Raw genomic sequence first — 25700 nt, 5'->3', positions numbered from 1 at the left:
AACAACATAAAGCCACAACACAACAACATAAAACAACAAAAATAAAGCAAAAACATTAAACAACAACACAACAACATAAAGCCACAACACAACAACATAAAGCAATAACACAACAACATTAAGCCACAACACAACAACATAAAGCCACAACACAACAACATAAAGCAATACTACAACAAATCCACAACACAACAACATAAAGCCACAACACCAAATCATTAAACCACAATACAATCACATTAAGCCACAACACAACAACATAAAACAACATAAAGCCACAACACAACAACATAAAGCAACACAACAACAAATCCACAAGATAACAACAAAAAAGCCACAACACAACAACATAAAGCCACAACACAACAACATTAAGCCACAACACAACAACATAAAGAAACAACACAACAACATTAACCCACAACACAACAACATTAAGCAACAACATAAAGCCACAACACAACAACAAATCCACAACATAAAGCAACAAGACAACAACAAATCCAAAACACAACAACATAAAGCCTCAACACAACAACAAATCCACAACACAACAACATAAAGACACAACACAACAACATAAAGCCAAAAAACGCCATAGCATTAAACCAGAACACGACCACATAAAGCCACAACACAACAACATAAAACAACAACATAAAGCCACAACACAACATAAAGCAACACAACAACAAATTCACTACAACATAACGCCACAAGACAACAACAAAAAAGCCACAACATGACAACATAAAGCAACAACACAACAACATAAAAACAACACAACAACATAAAGCCAAAAAACGCCATAGCATTAAACCAGAACACGACCACATAAAGCCACAACACAACAACATAAAACAACAACATAAAGCCACAACACAACATAAAGCAACACAACAACAAATTCACTACAACATAACGCCACAAGACAACAACAAAAAAGCCACAACATGACAACATAAAGCAACAACACTACAACATAAAGCCACAACACAACAACATGAAGCCACAACACAACAACATAAAGCCACAATAACATAAAACCACATCACAATAGCATAAAGCCACAACACAACAATATAAAGCCACAACACGACAATACAACGCCACAACACAACAACATTAAGCCACAACACAACAACATAAAGCAAAAACACAACATTAAGCCACAACACAACAACATAAAGCAACAACATAAAGTCACAACACAACAACATTAAGCCACAACACAACAACATAAAGCAAAAACACAACATTAAGCCACAACACAACAACATAAAGCAACAACATAAAGCCACAACACAACAACATTAAGCCACAACACAAAAAAAATCCACAAAATAAAGCAACACGACAACAACAAATCCAAAACACCACAACAAAAAGCCACAACACGACAACATACAGCAACAAAACTACAACAGAAATCCACAACACAACAACACAAAGCCACAAAACACCAAAGCATTAAAGGCCTACTGAAACCCTCTACTACCCACCACGCAGTCTGATAGTTTATACATCAATGATGAAATATTATCATTGCAACACATGCCAATACGGCCTTTTTAGTTTACTAAATTGCAATTTTAAATTTCCCACAGAATTTATTGTTGAAAACGTCGCGGAATGATGATGCGTGCGCGTGACGTCACGGACTGTAAGGAAATATTAGCGCTACACGACTCGCGGCTAAAAGTCGTCTGCTTTAACCGCATAATTACACAGTATTTTGGACATCTGTGTTGCTGAATCTTTTGCAATTTGTTCAAGTAATAATGGAGACTATAAAGAAGAATGCTGTTGGTGGCAAGCGGTGGATTGCAGCTGTCTTTAGCACCGAGACACAGCCGGTGTTTCTTTGTTTGTTGTGAAGCTTTAACACAGAGCGGTCAAGCGAACATGTTTTTTCTACGTCAACCAGCATGTCTTTGGATGGGAAAATTGTGATATTAACTCTTACCGTAGAAATCAGTGGATTATGGGACTTCCTCCTGTAGCTCAAAAAGGCAGCTGTGATCTTGGGTCCTCCATTGGCTTCTCTGAGAGACACTGGCGTTCACCGCAGCCATCCGACTTTCAGGTATGTCTTTAAAATCTCACTAAAACACTATTAAAACAATAAGCAGATAAGGGATCTTCCATAATTATCCTAGTAAATGTGACTAATTACAGCTGAAACGCCGCCTGCCGCCGCCTGGAGCCGTCGCCTGGAAATGTCGCCTTTTCTTTTTTTTTCTTCTTTTTAGAGTCCGCCAGGCCCATTGCAAAGGACCCTATTGAAACTGTAATGTTTTATTTTTTTTTTAATCCAGTACTTCACTATAAGCGTCCTCATCCACGAATCTTTCATCCTCGCTCAAATTAATGGGGAAATTGTCGCTTTCTCGGTCCGAATTGCTCTGACTGCTTGGTGGCTCCCATTATAAACAATGTGAATATGTGTGGAGCCCTGCAACTCGTGACGTCACGCGCACTTACTTCCGGTAGAGGCAGGGCTTTTCTATAAGGGACCAATAGTTGCGAACTTTATCGTCGATGTTCTCTACTAAATCATTTCAGCAAAAATATGGCAATATCGCGAAATTATCAAGTGTGACACATAGAATGGACCTGTTATCCCCGTTTAAATAAGAAAATCTCATTTCAGTAGGCCTTTAATGCAGTATGAACACGAATGTTTTAATGTAGACACATAGATTCATCATACTGCTGTGATTATATGCATCAAGTGTTCATTCAAGGCTAAGGCAAAATATCGAGATTTATATCGTGTAAAATGACATGGCCTGAAAATATCGAGATTAAAAAAAGGTCATATCGCCGAGCCCTATTCTGTCAGTTCACAACATGCATCACTACTACATTTCTAATATTAAAACCTTTTCTCCACATAATCCATTGAAACACAGTAAATATTTAATTTTACACAAATGTTTATTGACTCTGTATAATAGTGGAAAAAAATAAATGTATCGGCCATTTGCTGTTTTAGATCAACCTCTCCCAAAGTATTACACTCTATAAATTTGTTACAAGTCTGTTAGCATCAGCAGGTTAGCATATGTCCTTCATCCATCCATCCATTTCCTACCGCTTGTCCCTTTTAGGGTCGCGGGGGGTGCTAGAGCCTATCTCAGCTACATTCAGACGGGCTTTCAATGCTCTACAACAGTGGTTCTCAAATGGGGGTACGCGTACCCCTGGGGGTACTTGAAGTTATGCCAAGGGGTACGTGAGATTTTTCAAAAATATTCTAAAAATAGCAACAATTCAGAAATCCTTTATAAATATATTTATTGAATAATACTTCAACAAAATATAAATGTAAGTTCATAAACTGTGAAAAGAAATGCACCAATGTTGACAGCTAGATTTTTTGTGGACATGTTCCATAAATATTGATGTTAAAGATTTCTTTTTTTGTGAAGAAATGTTTGGAATGAAGTTCATGAATCCAGATGGATCTCTATTACAATCCCCAAAGAGGACACTTTAAGTTGATGATTACTTCTATGTGTGGAAGTCTTTATTTATAATTGAATCACTTGTTTATTTTTCAACAAGTTTTTAGTTATTTTTATATGTTTTTTACAAATAGTTCAAGAAAGACCACTACAAATGAGCAATAGTTTGCACAGTTATACCATTTAATAAATCAGAAACTGATGACATAGTGCTGTATGTTACTTCTTTACCTCTTTTTTTGAACCAAAAATGCTTTGCTCTGATTAGGGGGTACTTGAATTAAAAAAATGTTCACAGGGGGTACATCACTGAAAAAAGGTTAAGAACCACTGCTCTACGAAACACCTTGGACAAGATCATTATTTTTAACATGTAATTTTTTCTTTAAACCCTCAGCATTCTTAGCTGATAACGTTATTAATGTAACTTATGGATAGTTTAAACTGACCTGTGATATAGAGTTCCAGCTGACGTTGTCTTCAATGAAAGGATTTATTATTTTTCCTCATTAGCTGCTCTCCACCACATGTGCGACTAGCCCCCTCTCCTGGCAAACGTGAGGTATTACAACCATATCAAACAACGACTCGGCATTTGGCCCATTTTAGACACATGTATTTAAAAAAAAAAAGTGTCTTGTCTTTTTTAACAACTCGATTTTGCATGTCAGATATCTTTATGAATCATTACCACTTTTTAATGCGTTATTTTATTGTAGCTATTTCTAGGTTTTAAATAAAAAGTGATATATCTGGTCTGGGTGTGAATGTCTTAAAGGCCTACTGAAATGAGATGTTCTTATTTAAACGGGGATAGCAGGTCCATTCTATGTGTCATACTTGATCATTTTGCGATATTGCCATATTTTTGCTGAAAGGATTTAGTAGAGAACATCCACGATAAAGTTCGCAACTTTCGGTGCTAAGAGAAAAGCCCTGCCTCTACCGGAAGTCACAGACGATGACGTCACATGTTTGATGGCTCCTCACATATTCACATTGTTTTTATTGGGAGCCTCTAACAAAAAGTGCTATTCAGACCGAGAAAACGTCAATTTCCCCATTAATTTGAGCGAGGATGAAAGATTTGTGTTTAAGGATATTGATAGCGACGGACTAGGAAAAAAAACAAAACGTGATTGCATTGGGACGGATTCCGATGTTTTTAGACACATTTACTAGGTTAATTCTGGGAAATCCCTTATCTTTCTATTGTGTTGCTAGTGTTTTAGTGAGTTTAATAGTACCTGATAGTCGGAAGGGGGTCTCCACGGGTGTCTTGACACGCAGTGTCTCAGGGGAGTCAATAGCAGCTATGGACGGCACAACCTCAGCTTTTCTCCGGTAAGAACTGACTTTTTAACCACAATTTTCCCACCGAAACCTGCTGGTTGACATGTAGTCGGGATCCATGTTCTCTTGACAGCACTCTGATCCATAGGAAAGTTTCACCTTCAGGAATTTTAAACAAGGAATCCCTGTGTGTTTGTTTGGCTAAAGGCTGAAGCTTCCCAACTCCATCTTTCTACTGTGACTTTTCCAATATTAATTGAACAAATTGCAAAAGATTCAGCAACACAGATGTCCAAAAAACTCTATAATTATGCCGTTAAAGCAGACGACATTTAGCTGTGTGTGTGCGCAGCGCTCGTACTTCCTAAAAACCCGTGACGTCTGGCGTACACGTCATCATTACACGACGTTTCGAAGACGAAACTCCCGGGAAATTTAAAATTGTAATTTAGTAAACTAAAAATGCCGTATTGGCATGTGTCGCAATGTTAATATTTCATCATTGATGTATAAACTATCAGACTGCGTGGTGGGTAGTAGTGGGTTTCAGTAGGCCTTTAAGCACTTAACGATTCAATCTGATTCCGATTCCTGGGTTGGCGATTCGCTTGAGAATCGATTCTCGATTCAAACCAATTCTCGCAATGTTTTATATGGCTTTATAAATACAATGAAACATTTTCTTTAAGTTGCAGGTTAGAAAAGCTCATTTTGGTTGGAGGAAAATGGCCTGAAAACGTATTTTAGAAATGTGATTCTTATAAAAAAAAATTATTAATTTTTTTGAAAATTATGAATCGATTATACAATCGGGACAAATAAAAAATCTAAAAAAAAATGTGTGCACCCCTTGTTCACCCCCTTGTATCTAGTTATATTTATGAAGAGTTCAAGGGCCATTTTTATGGTTTTAATTTTCAAAACAAATATAATTTATGTTTTTTTAAGTGGGGAAAAAAACAGCTTTTACATTACACATGTTTGCTTTTTTTATTTCACTTTTTATGTTTTTTATTTTAAGTAATATTATTTTTAAATTGTGCAGGCTGCATATGTTGAACATTGGACACCCCTGTGTGAGAGTAACAGGACTGAGTCAAACCCAATTTGAGCTTATTTTATTATTAAAGAGCGCAACATACATATATATATATATTTTTTTTCCATATGAGTTGGGAAATTGTGTTAGATGTAAATATAAACGGAATATAATGATTTGCAAATCATTTTCAACCCATATTCAGTTGAATATGCTACAAAGACAACATATTTGATGTTCAAACTGATAAACATTTTTTTTTTTGCAAATAATCATTAACTTCAGAATTTGTGATGTAACACAGTGGTGAACATGCCCTTTCCCAACTACTTTGGCACATGTTGCAGCCATGAAATTCTAAGTTAATTGTTATTTGCAAAAAAAAAAATAAAGTTTATGAGTTTAAACATCAAATATCTTGTCTTTGTAGTGCATTCAACTGAATATGAGTTGAAAAGGATTTGCAAATCATTGTATTCCGTTTATATTTACATCCAACACAATTTCCCAACTCAGATGGAAACGGGGTTTGAAAGATTTAAATGACTATATTTCATATTACAGTCTAATTCAACAACAAGTTCCATTCACCCAGTGTTCTATATTGTTTAAATTGATATTTTAAATTAAATGTACTACATATACAATACATTAGCAGAACATTTTTACACATTTTATTTCCTGGGGACGCCATTTGAGGACTAGGCTTGATTCTAAAAACAAAAGATAGCACTAAAAGGTTTTGGCCGACATAATCGTGTCTCATTTTCCAAATGGGTTTGAAAAATGAAAACAAAGTTGTATTTGCTGACTGGGAGAAAAAAAGAAAACTTTATATATGGACAGATTTTTGTTTGTGCTGTCATCTGGTGGACTAAAGTTTAGTAAATGACATCAATGTTACACATTTGGCCTTAAGAACAAGTATAGTTAATAGATTAAGGCAAATGTGTTGTTTCAAGGAGGTGATTGACATAAACATATGTTGAAGTGTTTGCATATTTGCCCGTAATTTGCATTTTTACCTTTCTTTCATGCTATCATGTTTCTTCATTAGGCAAGCAGGCGTGTCAGTGGTCTCTGCTCAAGGACCATATTTACATGGGGAGATGACTTGTTCTCATTACAATCGGATTTTTATTTTTTTACGTTTCGACTTATTTTGTTTTTACCCTTGTAAAAATAGAACAAAGATAATCATATATTACGATTGTATAACAGCATATGTGTCCCACTTGTTTTTATATTGCATGTTTTTATATTGTGCTCTCTAGTTTTTATTTATTGTACTTTTAAAATATGCTGCTGCTATTTCTGGTGCTGCTGAACTGCATTTCAACGTCTTCCTGAAAGCAATGAGAGTAAAGAACGTCATGCATTCAATCTAGTGTGTCAAAAAGTCTGCCTCTGCGAAAATATTTATGTTTATTTGCAGTGTTTATTCTTGTTTTTGTAGTTTTCCAAATTAATTCATTCATAATGTGGTTTTATTTGTATTTTTTTTAATTAATTAACTAACTAAACATTGTTTGCATTATATTTTGTCTAATATTTTAGATAATTGGTTTGTGAACTTCTGCCTGTATGCGCGGGCCATTAAGATTTTTCTTATTTGAAAAAAATGCTAAAAACAGATGTTACATATATATTCCAAAACAACACTTTCGGTCAGCTTCCTGTTATAGAGGACTAAGTTTTATCATTAATTATTTTCAAAACGTAATTTTTTGCTTTTTTTCTGTTGTTGCTTTATCTACAAAAATATGCTGCGTGCCAATAATAATGTCAAATAAAGGAATTGTGAATTACTTATAAATCACTATTAGTACTTTTACAGAGCACGCTTCTGAGTAGTTTGTTCGACCACGAATCAATAAATAATTAAAATGTCTCGTCAGAAAGCAACACATTTCGCCTGTAGAGAACAAATCCGGAAGTAATTACAAATCCCAGTTATTTTGCGCTCATGACGTCACCGGAAGCTAGATAAAACCATTTCCGCATCGTTTGGCCTTCCTTTCCTGTCTACTGCCTCCAAGAAGATGGCGGTGCAGATCTCCAAAAAGAGAAAAGTAGGTTCCGTTTTTAGCCTCACGAGGAGGGTTATCATCGAAATGGGTTTAGATCGATGTGAACGCAAGCGTCATGGAATCGCACGGAGAGTTTAAGATGTGGTCCAACTCTGGTTCGCCAGGATTGATGAGGATGCTGCCGGCATTGCGCTGCATTTGAGCGGCGAGAAAACATGGCGACGCTGTCGAACTGACACGGTGCTTGTGTTAAAGCAACATAGTGGGCTATTCATTATCCTCGAGTTTATGGGTTGAATTATTTAATATTGGTCACATGTATTTATATTAATATTGCATTAGTCCAGCTAAGTACTCATGACCTAGCTTAGCATCTACTGGCTAATGCTAAGTCAATAACTTCATGTCATCAAAGTTTGTTAAAATCTGTAGCAGACGTAAACTAATAGTAAAATTAGTGCGTACTATTAGCTTAAGGCTGAAATTGTATTGGCTAATGTTGAATGATTGCACTTGAACCAATTTGACTGGGTGATACGACTTAAACAGTACAACGTTTTAAGTGTTTCATATTGACCGATATCATCAATTATTATTTCCATTACCTGTCGAAGATAAGGAGCAAAATAAAAATATATTACATATTAGTATTTTTATCTTTAATGTAACATTCTCCTTATACTCCCCTTAGTTATCAAGGCAGGAAATAAATGTTCACACAACCATAGAAAACAATGTTGAAAAAACTCAAATCACATTGAACACTTTATAATCTCTTATGGTGCAAAATTGAGGACTATACTATATTCAAGGAAATGCTTGAACTGTAACAAAATAGTGCAAACCTAGAAACCTGACAGCTATTAGGGTTGTAGGTAGGTTTAGTGCCAGTGTTCTATCGAATCAAGTTTGTTAGTCAAAAAGTTCTATCTGTTGCTGTTCCTGTTTAAACGACTGTGAAGAAAACGAAAAGTAGGCTACCTTTGTTAGCGTCTACGGGAAGTTCTTCATGCTGCAGGTGTCGGCACGCTTACCGGTCAGAAAACCGTGAGTGAGAGTCTAGACATTGTTAGTCTACACGGAGTAGTTGATTTTGATTTTTCAGGGAAACTTAAGCGTTGGTAGCTGTTTTCTAACAGTGATTCGATTCGACAAAACATTGCTGTCCTTAAAAAATTGCTGCCAAACGTTACTGAGCATGTGCACTCATGCGCATCAATGCAAAAGGTTTCCTTGAACAATATAACCATTGCAACAAAAAAGGTAATATATTGTGATTATGTTTAGCAATTTATTTTATATACGAGAGGAAAAAAATGGCATGAACCTTAATTGACTTAAAAATCATAATCAGACATGGCTGGTTTGTTTAAACTGTATGGTGACAGAATGAATGTCAACAAGTATTTAAAGTAATATATGAATCATAATAAGCATTACAAAAATCACTTGTTTAAGGACCCATTTCAGACATTTTTGGAAAATTTAATTCAAATCCGTCTAATACTTATGTTGCTAATTATTGGAGTATGCAACTGGTAGCATTTTTGTTAATGAATGGCACATTTTTTTCAGACCACTGGCTGTGTTCAAAGGGAGGAGTCCTGTGTTATTACTAGTAACGCGTGCCTTGGTCTGACTACAGTTCGTTTCAAAACTTCCTGTTTTATCGATAATTTATTCGCTCTCTGCAGCATTCATTTTTAGTTTTTTCTTCTCATTCCACGCAAAGCATCAATCGCGAGACAACCAGATGGCACAACCAAATGTGATAGTTGATAATGTTACCTGATTGGCTGTTATTACTCCCACTGATCAGTGATCACTTCCTGTGTTGCTTGTGAGTACCTCTGTTCAGGCCACCAACCTTTCTTCGCAACTTCCAGTGTTTTGTAACTAAGGAAATATCCTTTTTATTGATGACGTGATATCATGATGCCTATTACCGTTTTATATCCCAGCTCTATGTGAAAGTTGTGAGAACTATTAGTCCTGGTACTTTGTTACATTTACTGATGTGTAAGTTCAAAAATAAAATTGTAATTAGCATCCTGTGGATCATACTAGTGTTTGGGTTTTAAAATCCTGACTGTGGTGTCCAGTTTGTGGCAGATGGAATTTTCAAGGCAGAGCTGAATGAGTTCCTGACCCGTGAGCTTGCAGAAGATGGATATTCAGGTGTTGAGGTCCGCGGGACCCCTGCCAAGACTGAGATCATCATCCTAGCCACAAGGTAAAGTCACAATCCGTTTTTGCAACCATACTAGAAAAACACTTGAGTGCACTCCATACCCTACATCTTTAAGATGAGAAAATTGTCCTCAATTCTGACCACCTTCAAAATGTAATCACTTGTCCTATTTCTGACTTTTCTTGAAATTTGAATCAAACACCGTCCATTAGTTTTTGAGCTACTAACAGAATGAGAGAAACATTGAAGCCTCTTGTCAGATCTTGCTTTGGTTCATAGCCAAGACCTGGTGTCATAGGCTCGAAGGTTGTTGACAACTGCTCATAATGTAATGACACAGGTTTTGTCCTCAGGACCCAGAATGTTCTGGGAGAGAAAGGTCGTCGCATCAGAGAGCTTACCGCTGTGGTCCAGAAGAGGTTTGGCTTCCCTGAGGGCAACGTGGAGGTGAGACATTAAGAACAATGTTGACACCAACTGTGTGTATGGTGAGGACGACATGCTTTCCCTTCAGTGATGACATGATGACGAGACCGATAAGATTCAGTTTGGGTCAGGGTGGTTCTAGTTCAGAACCACGTTCTGTGGTTCAGTTCTGGTCCGTCTGACCAGCGAGTCTTTTCTTGTGACGACACTGAGGCATTTGTCTGAGAAGGGCTCTTTCATATATAGTGTGTCTTGAACTTACTGAAAATAAGATTATTCATCTTACAACAAATTAATCTTCATTATGTAAATCATAACTGACTTATCTATTTATGAAAATCACTGCATTTAATTGATGTAAATTATGTACAAATAAATTAACAGGAAGTGAAAATGTTCTTGGAATTGATGAGCTAGAAAATGGGTAGGCCTAAAGGGGAACTGCACTTGATTGAAAATTTTGCCTATTGTTCAAAATATTTATGAGACAAGACAATCTAAAAAAAAAAAAAATTGCAGTCTTAACATGTATGATCGTCTCATTCTAGGTGGCTAGCAATGCCGCTATTGGGAGCAATCCATTCTGTCTCTAAATGACTTTATAAATGCATTTAAAAACCTTTAACAATGCTTCATTTTACGTTCCGTAACCTGTATAATGACCAAGCTGTAGCAACATTATTGTAAGCAAACACTGAGGAAATATTTTTCTAGCGTTGTAACACATTTACCTTACGACGACATGCTAAGGCATTAGGCGACACTTAGCTACTGCCTCAACAGCTTAATAGCTTTTGAGTTAGTAATGCACAACACTGTGATAGGACACAATCTGTACTGAGTGGAAAAACATGAACAATCATATTACAGTATCTAAGTATTATTTCATGTTTTGTTTGTACACAGCTAGCCATACAGCGTATGTACTGTAGTTGTATGGTGATGTTCTGCATGTATCATGATCTGTATTATGACAAGCTGTCCGGGGACATTTTCAGTTGCCTATGGGTAAGCCCTCTATTTCTGCTGAGATGGTTTGGCTCCAAATTCCCCATTTGCAGCTTTGAGTGTTTTTCGCCCCACTCCCTCAGGTTCTGTTTGCTTCAACTTCTCACTTTACCTTCGTGCTCGCTTGTAGAAGCAGCAGTTAATACTTGGTTCATTCAGCTTCCAAAAGATAAGGTTGTTAATCCTCATATGTCCAAAATGTCATCTTTGTTGTTTATTGCCAAGTCTGCCATGATTACAAAACGCTCGCGTTTGTCTTTGGAAGTAGGACCCACATTTGTTGCAGAAGTCGGAAATGCGCCGCTATGGAAACGGAAATAATTGCGCTGCGGGAAAAAGTTCCCGTAAAGCATGAAAAGACCAAAACACGGTAAATCTTGTGCATATTACATTTTTTTACGGTGTCTGTTACTACATTTTATATATGTATACTTGCAGCATTTATATAAAACATATTACATATTGGTATGAAGGTGTCTGTTACTACATTATATACATATATGCTTGCAGTGTGTATAAGAAACGGAAGGTTTTGAGGGCTACTGCGGCGACTCGCATTAGCCGCATTTTCCAAGGGTTTATTTTTTAAATACCCCCCAACAATTGTTTGTCTCTCATAAAGATTGTGAACAATGAGTAAACTAAAAAACAAAAGTGCAGTTTCCCTTTAAATAAGTTATGCTTCTTTTTGGACAAAACATGAGAATATGTGATGTATCATGTTGAAATTGTTTACATGTTTGAAATAAATTTCAACCAACCCGCTCTGCATATGGATCCTTAGAACTTTGTACTTCTGTTTCAGTTGTATGCTGAGAAGGTGGCCACTCGTGGGCTATGTGCCATCGCCCAGGCCGAGTCTCTGCGCTACAAGCTTCTCGGAGGTTTGGCTGTGCGCAGGTGAGCTAAACTTCAAACTGTGGTCCAGCTTGTCCCTCAGTGAAGATACGATGACGAGTCGGACTAGGACTCTGTTTGCCTCTGAGGAAATTGCTTCAGGTCCACGTTCTGTGGTTCTGTTTCAGTTCCTCAGAGCAACGAGCTCGTTCCAGATGAAGATTCTGAGGCATTTGTCTGAGAGGGTTTGACTGGATTTCCAGTTCGATTTTTGCTTCTCTGTGGGCTTTATAAACATGGAAGCGTCTTCCAGGGCATGTTACGGTGTTCTGAGGTTCATCATGGAGAGCGGCGCCAAGGGCTGCGAGGTGGTGGTGTCTGGCAAGCTAAGAGGCCAAAGGGCAAAGTCCATGAAGTTTGTGGACGGCCTGATGATCCACAGCGGCGACCCCGTCAACTACTACGTCGACACGGCCGTCCGCCACGTTCTGCTCCGACAGGGTAAATACACGCTTGTATCAAATGTCTGTGTCGCTGTCTGCCACACAAAGTCCTGATTTTATGTCATGGTGGTTAGGTGTGCTGGGCATCAAGGTGAAGATCATGCTGCCGTGGGACCCCAGCGGTAAAATCGGACCCAAAAAGCCACTGCCCGACCACGTCAGCATCGTGGAGCCCAAAGACGAGCCCCTCCCTACCACACCCATCTCTGAGCAGAAGGGCGCCAAACCAGACGTGCCCGTCATGCCCCAGGGGACACCAGTGCCCACAGCATAAGAGGGTAAGAGCGGGTCCTAGAGGTGTACAGTATACCCGTACTAATAAAGTACTGTGGTAACACACTGCCTTTATAAATTAAAACACTTGTACCATTTTTTTCATTCCAAATGATAAAGGTCAACCTGTAAATACTGAAACGTACATGGCTATTGTAGCAGCTAACGTCCCTCCACTTGGTTTTAGCTTCTTAAACGCTAATCCTCACTTCCATAGCAACAAACAATATACATATATATTTTTTTTACAAGTGTCATCTCTGCTGGACGAGGAATAGTTAAATATGCTTCACTACACACCGTAGGAGGATACAATAGCTAACCGCTAACAGCAAGCTGGTGCTCCTGAATGTAAACAAATGGGTAGAGCTATATAAATATCCAGTGTAACGATACCAAGTAAATGTCATATTTGGTCGATACTACAAAGGTTGCATTAATACTTAATCACAAAATCTTGTCATTTTTGTTTACAAATGTTTATAGTGTCAGGAAACTTGTTCCTGGACACGAGGACTTAAATGGTGACTAATGCCTGATCCTGTAACTACTTGGTATCGAGTCCATACTCAAAGTTGTATCATGCAAAACGAATGTAAAATATAAAACCACAGAATAAAGGCTTATTGCATGTTAAAGTGTAGATAGAACATGTTAAAACCAAAAGTAAGCAGATATTAACAGTAAATAAGTAGATTAATACCATCCATCAATTTTCTACCGCTTATTCCCTTTGGGGGCACTGGTGCCTATCTCAGCTACAATCGGACTGAAGGCGGGGTACACCCTGGACTAGTCGCCACCTCATCGCAGGGCCAACACAGATAGACAAAATTCACACTCACATTAACACTCACTAGGGCCAATTTAGTGTTGCCAATCAACCTATCCGCAGGTGCATGTCTTTGGAAGTGGGAATAATTTAGACAAAATAATAGAATGAGAAATGACATGAATTTATTAACGTGGACCCCGACTTAAACAAGTTGAAAAACTTATTTGGGTATCACCATTTAGTGGTCAATTGTACGGAATATGTACTGAACTGTGCAATCTACTAATAAAAGTTTCGATCAAACAAACATGTTCATGCACTTGTCAGCAGCTAATTAGGATACTTTGGTAACAGTTTACCTGTGTATGCGAGAAGCTGTTTAGTATGTTCAGTGTTACGTCATCGAGGTGGGGGAAATCGATTTTTAGATGCATCGCAAATTGGACATGGATGATTATAAAATATATGTAAAGTCAATGGATTTATTTATTGTAAATAAAGTAATGCAGACAAAATGTGGTTAACAGCAGTAAGCCACCTCACGTATCTGACACGCTCCTTTATTTTAGGGCACTCATGTTCCAGTTTTGCACACATTTCCATTAATTTAATAAATGTTAGAGGAATTAAAGTAACTGTTATACCAAATGCAGTCTTTAAATGTTGCAAGTGACTAACACTTGGGGAAATGAATTAAAATGTAAAACTGCATCAATATACATAAATAGAAGATTCATCAATACATTTTTAATGGAATCGTGAGGTGCCCATATTCTCGCCTATTTAATGCCCAAATTGTTTTTTGATTGCATTAAAATGTATTTTTAATGCATCATGCGATTTACTTTTTGTTAGAATAAAGCCAATTATTGCGGTTGTCTTTAATTTTTTACATACATTTTGGTTGTGGTACCAAAACATTGGTTTTGGGGCGCATACACCAACTGGCTTAAGATGAATTTGACATCTTTGTTCTTGTCACAATGAAACATTAAACATGCTCTTAGTTCACTCCATTTGTTTCATTACGTTTGTCTTTTGCAGGCTTTCCCTTCACGCCCTGGAGGACATCCCTTTTGTGTACAGAAACAATAAAATGGAAAAAAGAAACTTTGTTTTGTTTTCTCTCCATGCCCACAGTGAATGCTGACTGCTGAGTATTAATCATATGAACCCTGTTTCCATATGAGTGGGGAAATTGTGTTAGATGTAAATATAAATTGAATACTATGATTTGCAAATCATTTTCAACCCATTTTCAGTTGCATATGCTACAAAGACCACATATTTGATGTTCAATGTGATAAACATTTTCGTTTTTGCAAATAATCATTACCTTTAGAATTTGATGCAAGCAACATGTGACAAAGAAGTTGGGAAAGGTGACAATAAATACTGATAAAGTTGAGAAATGATCATCCAACACTAACTTGGAACATCCCATTGTGTGCAGGCTAATTGGAAACAGGTGTGTGCCATGATTTGGTAAAGCCGCTTCCATGAAATAAGTAATTCACAAACCAGGATGGGGCGAGGGTCACTAATTTGTAAGCAAATTGTCGAGCAGTTTGAGAACATTTCTCAACGAGCTATTGCAAGGAATCTAGGGATTTTACCATCTACGGGCCGTAAAATCAAAAGGTTCAGAGAATCTGGAGAAATCACTGCACGAAAGCAATGATATTACGGACCTTTGGTCCCTCAGGTGGTACTGCATCAAAAACCGACAGTGTGTAAAGGATATCACCACATGGGCTCAGGAACACTTCTTAAAACCACTGTTAGTAACTACAGTTGGTCGCTACATCTCTTAAGTGCAAAGTAAAACTACTATGCAAAGCAAAACCCATTTATCAACAACACCAAGGAACGCCGCTGGCTTCGCTGGGCCCGATCTCATCTAAGATGGACTGATGCAAAGTGTTCTTTGGTCTGACGAGTCCATATTTCCAAATATATTTGGAATCTGTGGACGTGGTGTCCTCCGGAACAAAGAGGAAAATAACCATCCGGCTTATAGGCGCAAAGTTCAAAAGCCAGCATCTGTGATGGTATGGGGGTGTATTAGTGCCCAAAACATGGGTAACTTGCACATCTGTGAAGGCACCATTAATGCTGAATGGTCCACACAAGTTTTGGAGCAACATGTCATCCAAGCAACATTATAATGGATGCCCCTGCTTATTTCAGCAAGTCAATGCCAAGTCACGTGTTGCAACAGTGTGTTTTCGTAGTAAAAGAGTGCAGGTACTTTCCTGGCCCGCTTGCAGTCCAGACCTGTCTCCCATTGAAAATCTGTGGCACATTATGAAGCATTAAATACGACAGCAGAGACCCCAGACTGTTGAACATCTGAAGCTCTACATAAAACAAGAATGGGAAAGAATTCCAATTTCAAAGCTTCAACAATTAGTTTCCTCCGTTCCCAAACGTTTATTGAGTGTTAAAAGAAAATGTGATGTAACACAGTGGTGAACATGCCCTTTCCCAACTACTTTGGCACGTGTTGCAGCCATGAAATTCTAAGTTATTATTTGCAAAAAAAAATGTTTATGAGTTTGAACATCAAAACTCTTGTCTTTGTATTGCATTCAACGGAATATGGGTTGAAAAGGATTTACAAATCATTGTATTCCGTTTGAATTTACATTTAACACAATTTCCCAACTCATGGAAACAGGGTTTGTAGGAAGTTAAGTTATGGAAGAGAACCACAAGATATTGAAATCTGTGTGCGGTTGGGAGACATCGGCCATAACAAGACAACCAAATTGCCACCTTTTCAATTCTTATTCTTCAGTGTCCTCTGCTGTTGACATTTATATTTTGTTTAGTTTTGTCAGCATGCTTAAATTGGGGGGTAAATAGTCCCTGTCAGTATAATGGGAGCACTGTTGTAGTCTTAAAGACTGACTGACGCCAAAAAGCTTGTCAAACATTTGGCTTTAGGAATTTTCTGCCTGTTTGCAGGCCATTCTGGTGTCATTCCTGGGCCGAATTTGACTCTGGTCGTTCTTTTGGTTTCCCCCGTCTTGGGGGATCCTCAAGTCCTGAGCAGCGTTGTGAATCAGGACGTCTAGCCTTCAGGGAAAATAGTAGTCAATTTACGCGGATGTCATGACAGGAAAATATTTGAACTAAATGGCAAATGGGTTATACTTGTATAGTGCCTTTCTACCTTCAAGGAACTCAACGTGCCTTGACACCTTTTGCACATTCAAACACTGATGTTGCCATGCAATGCCCTAACCACAACCCGTCAGGAGCAAGGGCGAAGTGTCTTCCTCAAGGACACAACGGACATGACCAGGATGTACTTCAAGAAAAAAAATATCCACGCTTACAGCTAATTCTTTTTGACCTGTGGCACATTGTTATATATTTAAGTGGATTAAAAGAACTCGGAAGTTTAGTGAGGACAAAAATGCAATGTTGACTAATTGCTATTCTGGCTTTTTATTCTTTCTTTAAAACTGTCAACTGTTTCATTTGAACATTTTTGGAGTTAACAATTTTGTGTTTGCTGTAAAAGTTTTTGGTGGCAAAAGGGGCATTAAGCAAAACTGTGAGTGTAAAGAAAAAATGTAACACTTGAGTTTGGCGCTTTGAATCCATGAGAATTTTATTAGGATTTTTTTTTCTCATTGCTCAAAAAGTGAGTCAAACACTATATTATGAATTGTGATATTTGGGGATAGTATTGCATATATTGTTTGTCATACAAAAGGCATGAAACAAAATTTAAATCAACAATGATTAGGGATTTTAGTGTTGGAAATGGGTTTTACCGTTTGGGTTTTTGGGGCCAAACTTGAGGGGAACCCTAAAGGTAAAATAAATTCTATATTGGTTTTGTAAGTGAAAGGCCCTGTTTACACTGCACACCAAATCTGATTGTATTTGCCCTCAAGTGACACAGATCTGATTTTTTTGCCACTCCAAATGCTTCAAAGTGCTTCAAATCTGATCTTTTGGCGTCAGATCCAGGCCACATCAGGATATAGTCCTGAATCCGATTAAAATCTGATCTTTTCAAATGTGACTTCAGTCTAAACGCAATGCGATCTAAATGTGATTTGGACAAGCTATGTCACTCATGTGCCAGAAAAATGCAGTCACCAACAGAAATGGATATTTTCATCACAGCATCCTTTGCCCTCCGTTTTGGTTAGCAAAGTATTTAAGACTACTAAATTTTCGGTGCATCACTTGTCAATAGTGTGCAAATATCAGAATCAGAAGAGTTTTTATTGCCATTGTTTGACAGCGGGTTCACAAACTAGGAATTTTACTTGGCGCAATCGTGCAACATAAAACGTATAACACAGAATAGAATAACATGAGCTGTAACTGAGCTGTCAGATCTTGTTATTGTTCATGTGCCTGATGGCTGAAGGGAAAAAACTGTTCAGGTGGCGGGAGGTGTGGGTCTGGATGGACCATAGTCTCCTGTCTGAGGTGAAAGTGTAGAATAAGTTTGTGTTCAGGGTGACAAGAGTCAGCTGGGATCCGACCCACACACTTCCTGATCCTGGAGGAGAACAGGTTCTGGAGGGGTGGGAGTTTGTAGCTAATAACTTTCTCAGCAGCACGAACGGTGAGGAGGTGAGGATGGACTCGATGATGGCTGAGTAGAACTCCACCAGCATCTCGGTCGGCACCTTCAATTTCTTCAGCTGCCGCAGGAAGTACATCCTCTGCTGGGCCTTCTTGATGAGAGAGCTGATAGTCGGCTCCCACTGGAGGTCCTGGGTGGTGGTGGTGCCCAAGACACGGATGGAGTCAGCCCACAATGGAGACGGGGGTGAGAGAGTCAATCAGGGTGAGGGGGTAAGGTGGGGCTTTGACTTTCCTGAAGTCCAAGATCATCTCCACTGTTTTCTGGGCTTTCAACTCCAAGTTGTTGAGGCTGCACCAGGACGCCAGCTGGTTCACCTCTCTCCTGTAGTCAGACTCGTCGCCGTTCGGGATGAGCCTGATGAGGGTGGTGTCGTCCGCAAACTTGAGCAGCTTCACCGACTGGTGACTGGAGGTGCAGCAGTTTGTATACAAGGAGAAGAGGCAGGGGGAAAGTAAACACAACCGAGGAGTACTAGTGTTTGTGGTTCGACCGTCTGAGACAATCTACCCCCCACGCACGTTCTGTCTTCGGTCCGTCAGGAAGTCATTAAACCAACTGCAGAGGGAGTCGGGTACGGTGTACTGGTAGAGTTTGTCTCGTAGCAGTCCAGGGAGGATGGTGTTGAAGGCAGAGCTGAAGTCCACAAAAAGGATCCTGGCTTAGGTTCCTGGGGAGTCCAGATGCTCCAGGATGAAGTGGAGGGCCAGGTTCACTGCATCATCCACAGACCTTTTGGCTCTGTAGGCGAACTGCAGTGGGTCCGGGAGGGGGGTGGTGATGTCCTTGAGGTGGGGCAGGACCAAGCGCTCAAAGGACTTTATGACCACAGACGTCAGCGCCCCCGGCCTGTAGTCATTATGTCCTGTGATCCGTGCTTTCTTGGGGACTGGGACGATGGTGGAGGTCTTGAAGCAGGACGGCACACGGCATGGCATAGCTCTAGAGAGGTGTTAAAAATGTCAGTGAAGACAGGAGCCAGCTGACCCAGCCAGTGTCTCAAGGTGGAGGGGAAGACACCATCCGGCCCGGGGGCCTTAAGCATGTTCAGTTTTCAAGAACTGGCAGCAAACATCCTCCTCTCGGATGGAGAGTGCCTTGAAGTTCTGTAATGTTCTTCGAGCCCTATAAGTCCTTTAATGAAGTGCTGAGTTGGTGGGGTTGTGGGGGGAGCAGACCTTTGATGAGCTGAAGGCCATTCATGACGATGGTAATGTGGGTTGAGGCCCTGAGCGAGAGTCTGGTCATTCAGGGCCTGGGGGGCTTTGGGCTTATAGTTTGTAAGGGCCCTTAGTGCTCTCCACACGGCTCCAGAGTGGTTGGCACTGAACTGTTCCTGCAGACGGTTAGAGTACACAGATTTAGCTTTCTCCACTTCCCTGTCGAAGTGGTACTTTGCTTCTCTGTAGGTACTCCGGTCCCCGCTCCTCCACGCAGTCTCCTTCTTCTTGCGCAGCTGTCGGAGCTTGGGTGGGAACCAGGGCTTTTCGTTGTTACAACAAGCCCTTACTGCGCATTGGAATGATGCGCGCTTCATTGAACTGTATGTATGAGGTCACAGTGTCCGTATACTCGTCCAGATTGTCCGTGGTCTCTCCAATTCCCTCCCGGACTGTTGTCTCCAAACATGCGCACAGCTCCCCCACAGTTTCAGCGGTGTACTTCTTAATGGTCTTCATAACAGGTTTAGCCAGTTTTAGTCTCTGTCTGTATGAAGGGATTAAGTGCACCATCACGTGATCTGATAGTCTGAGGGCAGTGTGCAGGACTGCATGGTATGCCTTGCTTTATTGTTGTGTAACAGTGATCCAAAATGTTCTCCTCTCTGGTCGGGCATTTAATAAACTGCCTATACTTGGGTAATTTCCGGCTCAAATTTCCCTTTTTAATGTCACCAAGCACGATAACAAGAGAGTCCGGAAAAGAGGGTCTGCAAGCGTGTGCTGAGCGTCATGCACGTCCACGCTTGGCGGTATGTCTATGAATATGTAGATCCAGGCTGATATCTGTGTCTCTTCTACTTAACAGCCATAAAAAGATTACAACCCTCCCAAATGTATTACACTGTATACATCCATTTATACTTACTTTAATTTGTTGTCATGTGAAATTTGTCATTTTTAAGGTGTGGCGACCTTTGTTTTATTTTGTAGTAGTAGCGACTTCCTGAAGGTCAACTTCCTTTGTTTTCACTTTATCAAAGTGACGTCGATACCACGTTGTGTGTGTTTACACTGGAGTCTGATTTAAAAAACATCTTGCAGTTCAAACAGTCAGCTGGAAAAAAAATCTGATAAAAAAATCCGATATAGGCCACTTTGTGGAAACGTAGTCAAAGATATTAAAATGGCCCCACAGGCTTTAATTTTTCTGTGTGCGGCCTTCAGTGGAAAACGTTTATTTAGATAGTAGTGAATTAACTACTACTTTATGTTTTTACTTTTTGACATCACCTTTCAGCAGACATATTTTTAATGTGTGTTTGTATAAAAATGTTACTGTGATTTCTGTGAAAACTTAATGATTAATCGGTGGCCGCCAATTTGGATGGAATTTGCAGATGAGGAGGTGACTTGTCCAGGGTGTACGCCGCCTACCGCCCAAATCACAATCAGACATACTTTATTAATCCCCGAGAGAGAAGTTAAGGGGATACCTTCTGTCAAAAAGTGATTTATGACCCCTCATAAATCAATGATTTATGACCCCTCATAAATCAATGATTTATGACCCCTCATAAATCAAAGGTCAATGATTTATGAGGGGTCAAGTTCAAAGGTAAATGATTTATGAGGGGTCAAGGTTAAAGGTCAAAGTCAAAGGTCAGGGTCTAATGTCAAGGTCAAGTGGGTGTGGCTTACCCCGGAAGAGGGTGGAGTTAAGACCTGCGGTGGGAGTGGTTAAACCAGGAAGAGGGTGGAGTTTTAACCAGAAAGAGGGCAGAGTTAAGACCTGTGGTGGGAGTGGTTAAACCAGGAAGAGGATGGAGTTAAGACCTGACGAGGGAACAAAGGAGGGTTCAGTTTTTTAAGAAAGCAATGTCATCTGAGCAGCATGTGACAGTTTAAATGTTTACGATCGTTTGAAACAACTTCCAGATTTCGATGTATTGATGGCAGGGAATGTTACGTGTGGAGATGTGGACACGCACGCACATACACACACACACACACACACACACACACACACACACACACACACACACACACACACGCAGAGGAGGGGTACAAAAGGGCGGTGTAAGGCTTAGTCATTATTTGGAGCTTTATACGTTAGCGTAAAGACTTTGTTCGATTCGGTCATGATTAGTGAAACGCCTGTGTCGATTTATAAAAATAATAAAACTTACATTGACGCTCCGCAAAAAAGTCGAGTGTTTCTAAACCGTATTCAGATGCCGCCGACCGAGTCTTTGCGTGAGAAATGGGACTTGGAAGCGTACGGGATGGAGGGATCTTTTGGATTTGTATTCAGATACGAAATGGGGGATATCTGCTTATTTCAGCTAAAAGAAAGAAGAGACGGAAGCCCTTTCTCGATATTTTCATCGTTATCTACCGTGGATTGGGAAGTTTTTGGTGGACACGCACACACACGCACACACACACACACACGCACACACACGCACACACACACACACACACACACACGCACACACGCACACACACACACACACACACACACACACACACACACACACACATTCGTACGCACACATCGTTAAGACCAGAAGAGGGGACAAAGGAGGGTTCAGTTTTTACTGACCAGCCATTTGACAGTTTAAATGTTTACGATCGTTTGAAACAACTTCCATACCTCACGAAAACATATTTAAACAGATGGAAAAAACTATCGCAGAACACAGTGTAACCTAGCAACTGACCTTTACGATCGTTTGAAACAACAGGTCAGTTTGGGGACAAAGGAGGGTTCAGTTTTTACTGACCAGCCATTTGACAGTTTAAATGTTTACGATCGTTTGAAACAACAGGACACGCACGCACACACGCACGCACGCACGCACGCACGCACGCACACACACACACACACACACACACACACACACACACACACATACACACACGCAGAGGAGGGGTACAAAAGGGCAGTGTAAGGCTTAGTCATTATTTGGAGCTTTATACGTTAGCGTAAAGACTTTGTTCGATTCGGTCATGATTAGTGAAACGCCTGTGTCGATTTATAAAAATAATAAAACTTACATTGACGCTCCGCAGGTCTTAACTCCACCCTCTTCCGGGGTAAGCCACACCCACTTGACCTTGACATTTGACCCTGACCTTTGACTTTGACCTTTGACTTTGACCTTTAACCTTGACCCCTCATAAATCATTTACCTTTGAACTTGACCCCTCATAAATCATTGACCTTTGATTTATGAGGGGTCATAAATCATTGATTTATGAGGGGTCATAAATCACTTTTTGACAGAAGGTATCCCCTTAACTCGCCTACCCCCAATGCACTGCAGCCCAACGCTCCTGGTCGGATGTTTTTTCGGGGTTCATGGAGAGATGCGTTAAAGAGTGGTAGCCAAGACACACGGTCACACAATATAAGTTTTACTTCTTAATATTCCTTTTCAGATTTGTTGAAAGGTGCAAATGGAACCATGTGATGTTACTTGACGTAAACATGTCTGTTACAAATACATCAAAACCATAGCCGCGTGTGTAATGACTAACATTTACATAACATTTTGTAGATGGCATTGCATGTCTTGACTTGTTCTATTCTGTCTTTTGAACGTACAAGTCAATGTCTTGTTTTTAGTGTGAGGTTTAACTGTTGTGTTTATTTTGTGTCATTGTGAATTTTTTGTACCTGAAAATCAGATATCCCGGCCCCCCAGACACATTTTTTTCCTCTACCACTCTTTAACGCATCTCTCCATGAACCCCGAAAAAACATCCGACCAGGAGCGTTGGGCTGCAGTGCATTGGGGGTAGGCGAGTCTTGTACATGATCATGTTCTGTCGGTTCATTTGCAAAATAAACCAGAGAGCACAACTCAGCTTTGATACAAAATGAAAGTAAAAAGTCATGTTGGAATATTTTCAAAACTCAGCTCGGATTAATTATTGTTCTCTTGGTAGTGGAGAAGAAGTGGGGGTTAGGGGCCATGGTGGTCTCTGATCCATCTTTGACACGAAAAAAAAAAGGGCTGTGAGAGGTTAGACCGAGGAGGCATGGGTTTGCTTTTTTTTTTTTACTACAGCCGACGAGGCACATATGTTTTTCAAATTAGACTGTGTCGTATTTTGGGGGAATCAAACAAACATTACAAAGAGGTTTTTGGACCAGACAATCCATTGGATTCGATACAATTATCTTATTCAGGAATTACATTTTATTTTGAAAAAGTTATCAGTAATCTTGAAATACATGTTATTTATTGGACTTGTAGATTGAAAAAAGAAATAATCAAAAGCCATACATCATGAAACAGGCAACAGAAGTACAACAAATCAAAGTTGAAAGAAATATTACATACGCAGAGGCATTTAAAGTGAGAAATCAAGAAAGTGTAGAAAAGAACAGAAGTGTGAATAGTTCAAGAAATAAAAAAAACAAGAGGCAACAAATACAGGAATTTCCACGGACAAACTAGTTGTATTCCTGGCTCACGTAATAAACTGTACAGAACAGGCTAGAAATAAGACTGAGAAGATCAAAATGATTGTCAAAGCAGCAGCAAAGTTGTTGAAAAGAAGTATCTTGGGACCGGGTGCAAGCTGTACTACGGAGAGTAGACGTGACGGAGTCATGTTACCACATTCCAACACCCTGTTAATTGTCCGGTGGAATGCCAGAAGTTTGATAGCAACCGAACATGAATTAAAGGGATATATTAAAAATATGAAAACTAAACCACGTATAATTTGTATTCAAGAAACAGGGCTGAAGCCAAAATTAAACTTTATAATAAAAGGATATATAACGATTCGTAAAGATAGGAATGAAGGGTAAAGAGGATGATGTGCCACATTTATTAAAGAAGATGTAGTCACGGGTAAAGAAACAGCAGAACCTTTAGCAAAAAACATGTGTTAAAGTGCACAGTAATGATAATTTGAGAAATGTGGAAAAACAAAAGAGAGAAAAAACAATGAGTTTAAATATTGGGGAAATGATGGAAGACAACGATAATAGCTTTACCAACACTATGGATATGACATTTTCTTTGAATGAAATGGTTCGAATTTTGAAAAAGGTTAAAAATACGACACCGGGGAAAGACCTAGTGGGTTATCAAATGATCAAAAACTTAGGTAGCATCGTCAAAGAAGTGGTCTTGAAATGATATGACAGGATATATGAAGAAGGAGAATGACCGGCAGAGGGGAAAATTAGCGGTAATAATTCCAATATGCAAGTCAGGGTAAGACCCGGAAGAGGCAGGAAATTATAAATTTGGGGAAAGTAATGGAAAAAAAAAAAAAGATTAATGAAAGACTAGTATATTATTTAGCGTCAAAAGAAATAATCAAAAAACTAACAAAGTGGTAAATAATGTTCAAGACTGGGGAACGGCTTGAGGTTTAAGATTCTCTGTTGGAAAGACAAAAGTCATACATTTTACAAAGACAAAAGTACAAAACAAGCTCCAAATAAAAACTCTAAGGTGAAAATATAGAAGAGGTACAAGTATTTAAATATTTAGGAATATGGTTTGGTAAAAATATGAAGTAGTCAACCCACATCAGCAAAATAGATTTGATTAGATTAGATTAGATAGTACTTTATTTATTCCTTCAGGAGTGTTCCTTCCGGAAAATAAAAAAATAGGGGAAAAAGTAAAAAGGTGTTAAATATAATGAGGGCTTTGAGGGGTAATGATTGGGGGGCTGATAGGTTAACGTTGAAAACAATACATGTATATATTTATAACTTTAATTCCATCTGTTATTGATTACGGATGCATTATTTACCAATCTGCTTCAAAAACATGACTTGGGAAAATAGACCGGATCCAGTCACAGGCTTTAAGGTTATGTTGTGGAGCTACTACATCGACCCTAGTGGCAGTATTACAAGTAAAAATGAATGAAAAACCTTTGGACAAGAGGAGAGATCAACTCTCAGCAGTTTATCGGGCAACTTTAAAAGGATCCAAGCAAGGATATCCGACTTGTCCAGTGCTACCAAACTGCCAAGAAAAAGAGAAAAAAGTAAAAAAAAAGAATAGTTTTGGGTGGATTATAGGAGACATATGTAA

The 25700-nt window shown here is 39.2% G+C and overlaps 1 protein-coding gene and 2 non-coding genes across 3 annotated transcripts; all 3 read left to right on the top strand.

Moving 5' to 3' along the window:
• The first annotated feature begins 7722 nt into the window (after positions 1-7722).
• rps3 (ribosomal protein S3) lies at positions 7723-14955 on the top strand. Its single transcript, XM_061877772.1, has 7 exons — positions 7723-7874; positions 9935-10065; positions 10377-10470; positions 12263-12357; positions 12608-12795; positions 12872-13075; positions 14890-14955. Exons 1-6 carry the CDS (start codon positions 7845-7847, stop codon positions 13069-13071), a joined length of 738 nt encoding a protein of 245 aa, XP_061733756.1. The 5' UTR covers positions 7723-7844; the 3' UTR covers positions 13072-13075; positions 14890-14955.
• Positions 10532-10679, top strand: LOC133537641 (small nucleolar RNA SNORD15). Its single transcript, XR_009802762.1, has one exon. It is a non-coding gene; the product is annotated as a small nucleolar RNA SNORD15 (small nucleolar RNA).
• LOC133537640 (small nucleolar RNA SNORD15) lies at positions 12392-12540 on the top strand. Its single transcript, XR_009802761.1, has one exon. It is a non-coding gene; the product is annotated as a small nucleolar RNA SNORD15 (small nucleolar RNA).
• Positions 14956-25700: the final 10745 nt, after the last annotated feature.

The sequence above is a fragment of the Nerophis ophidion genome, linkage group LG18 (assembly GCF_033978795.1).
Source record: "Nerophis ophidion isolate RoL-2023_Sa linkage group LG18, RoL_Noph_v1.0, whole genome shotgun sequence".
NCBI lineage: Eukaryota > Metazoa > Chordata > Actinopteri > Syngnathiformes > Syngnathidae > Nerophis > Nerophis ophidion.
Note: the sequence above shows the minus strand (reverse complement) of the source record. Positions and strands in the feature narration are given on the sequence as shown.

Bases quoted from the DNA above. Each gene is read 5' to 3' on its own strand.
- rps3 (XM_061877772.1), top strand. From the start codon at position 7,845: ATGGCGGTGCAGATCTCCAAAAAGAGAAAA. The intron at 7,875-9,934 runs GTAGGTTCCGTT...TGTGGTGTCCAG, and splicing joins AGATCTCCAAAAAGAGAAAA to TTTGTGGCAGATGGAATTTT. The intron at 10,066-10,376 runs GTAAAGTCACAA...TTTTGTCCTCAG, and splicing joins ATCATCATCCTAGCCACAAG to GACCCAGAATGTTCTGGGAG.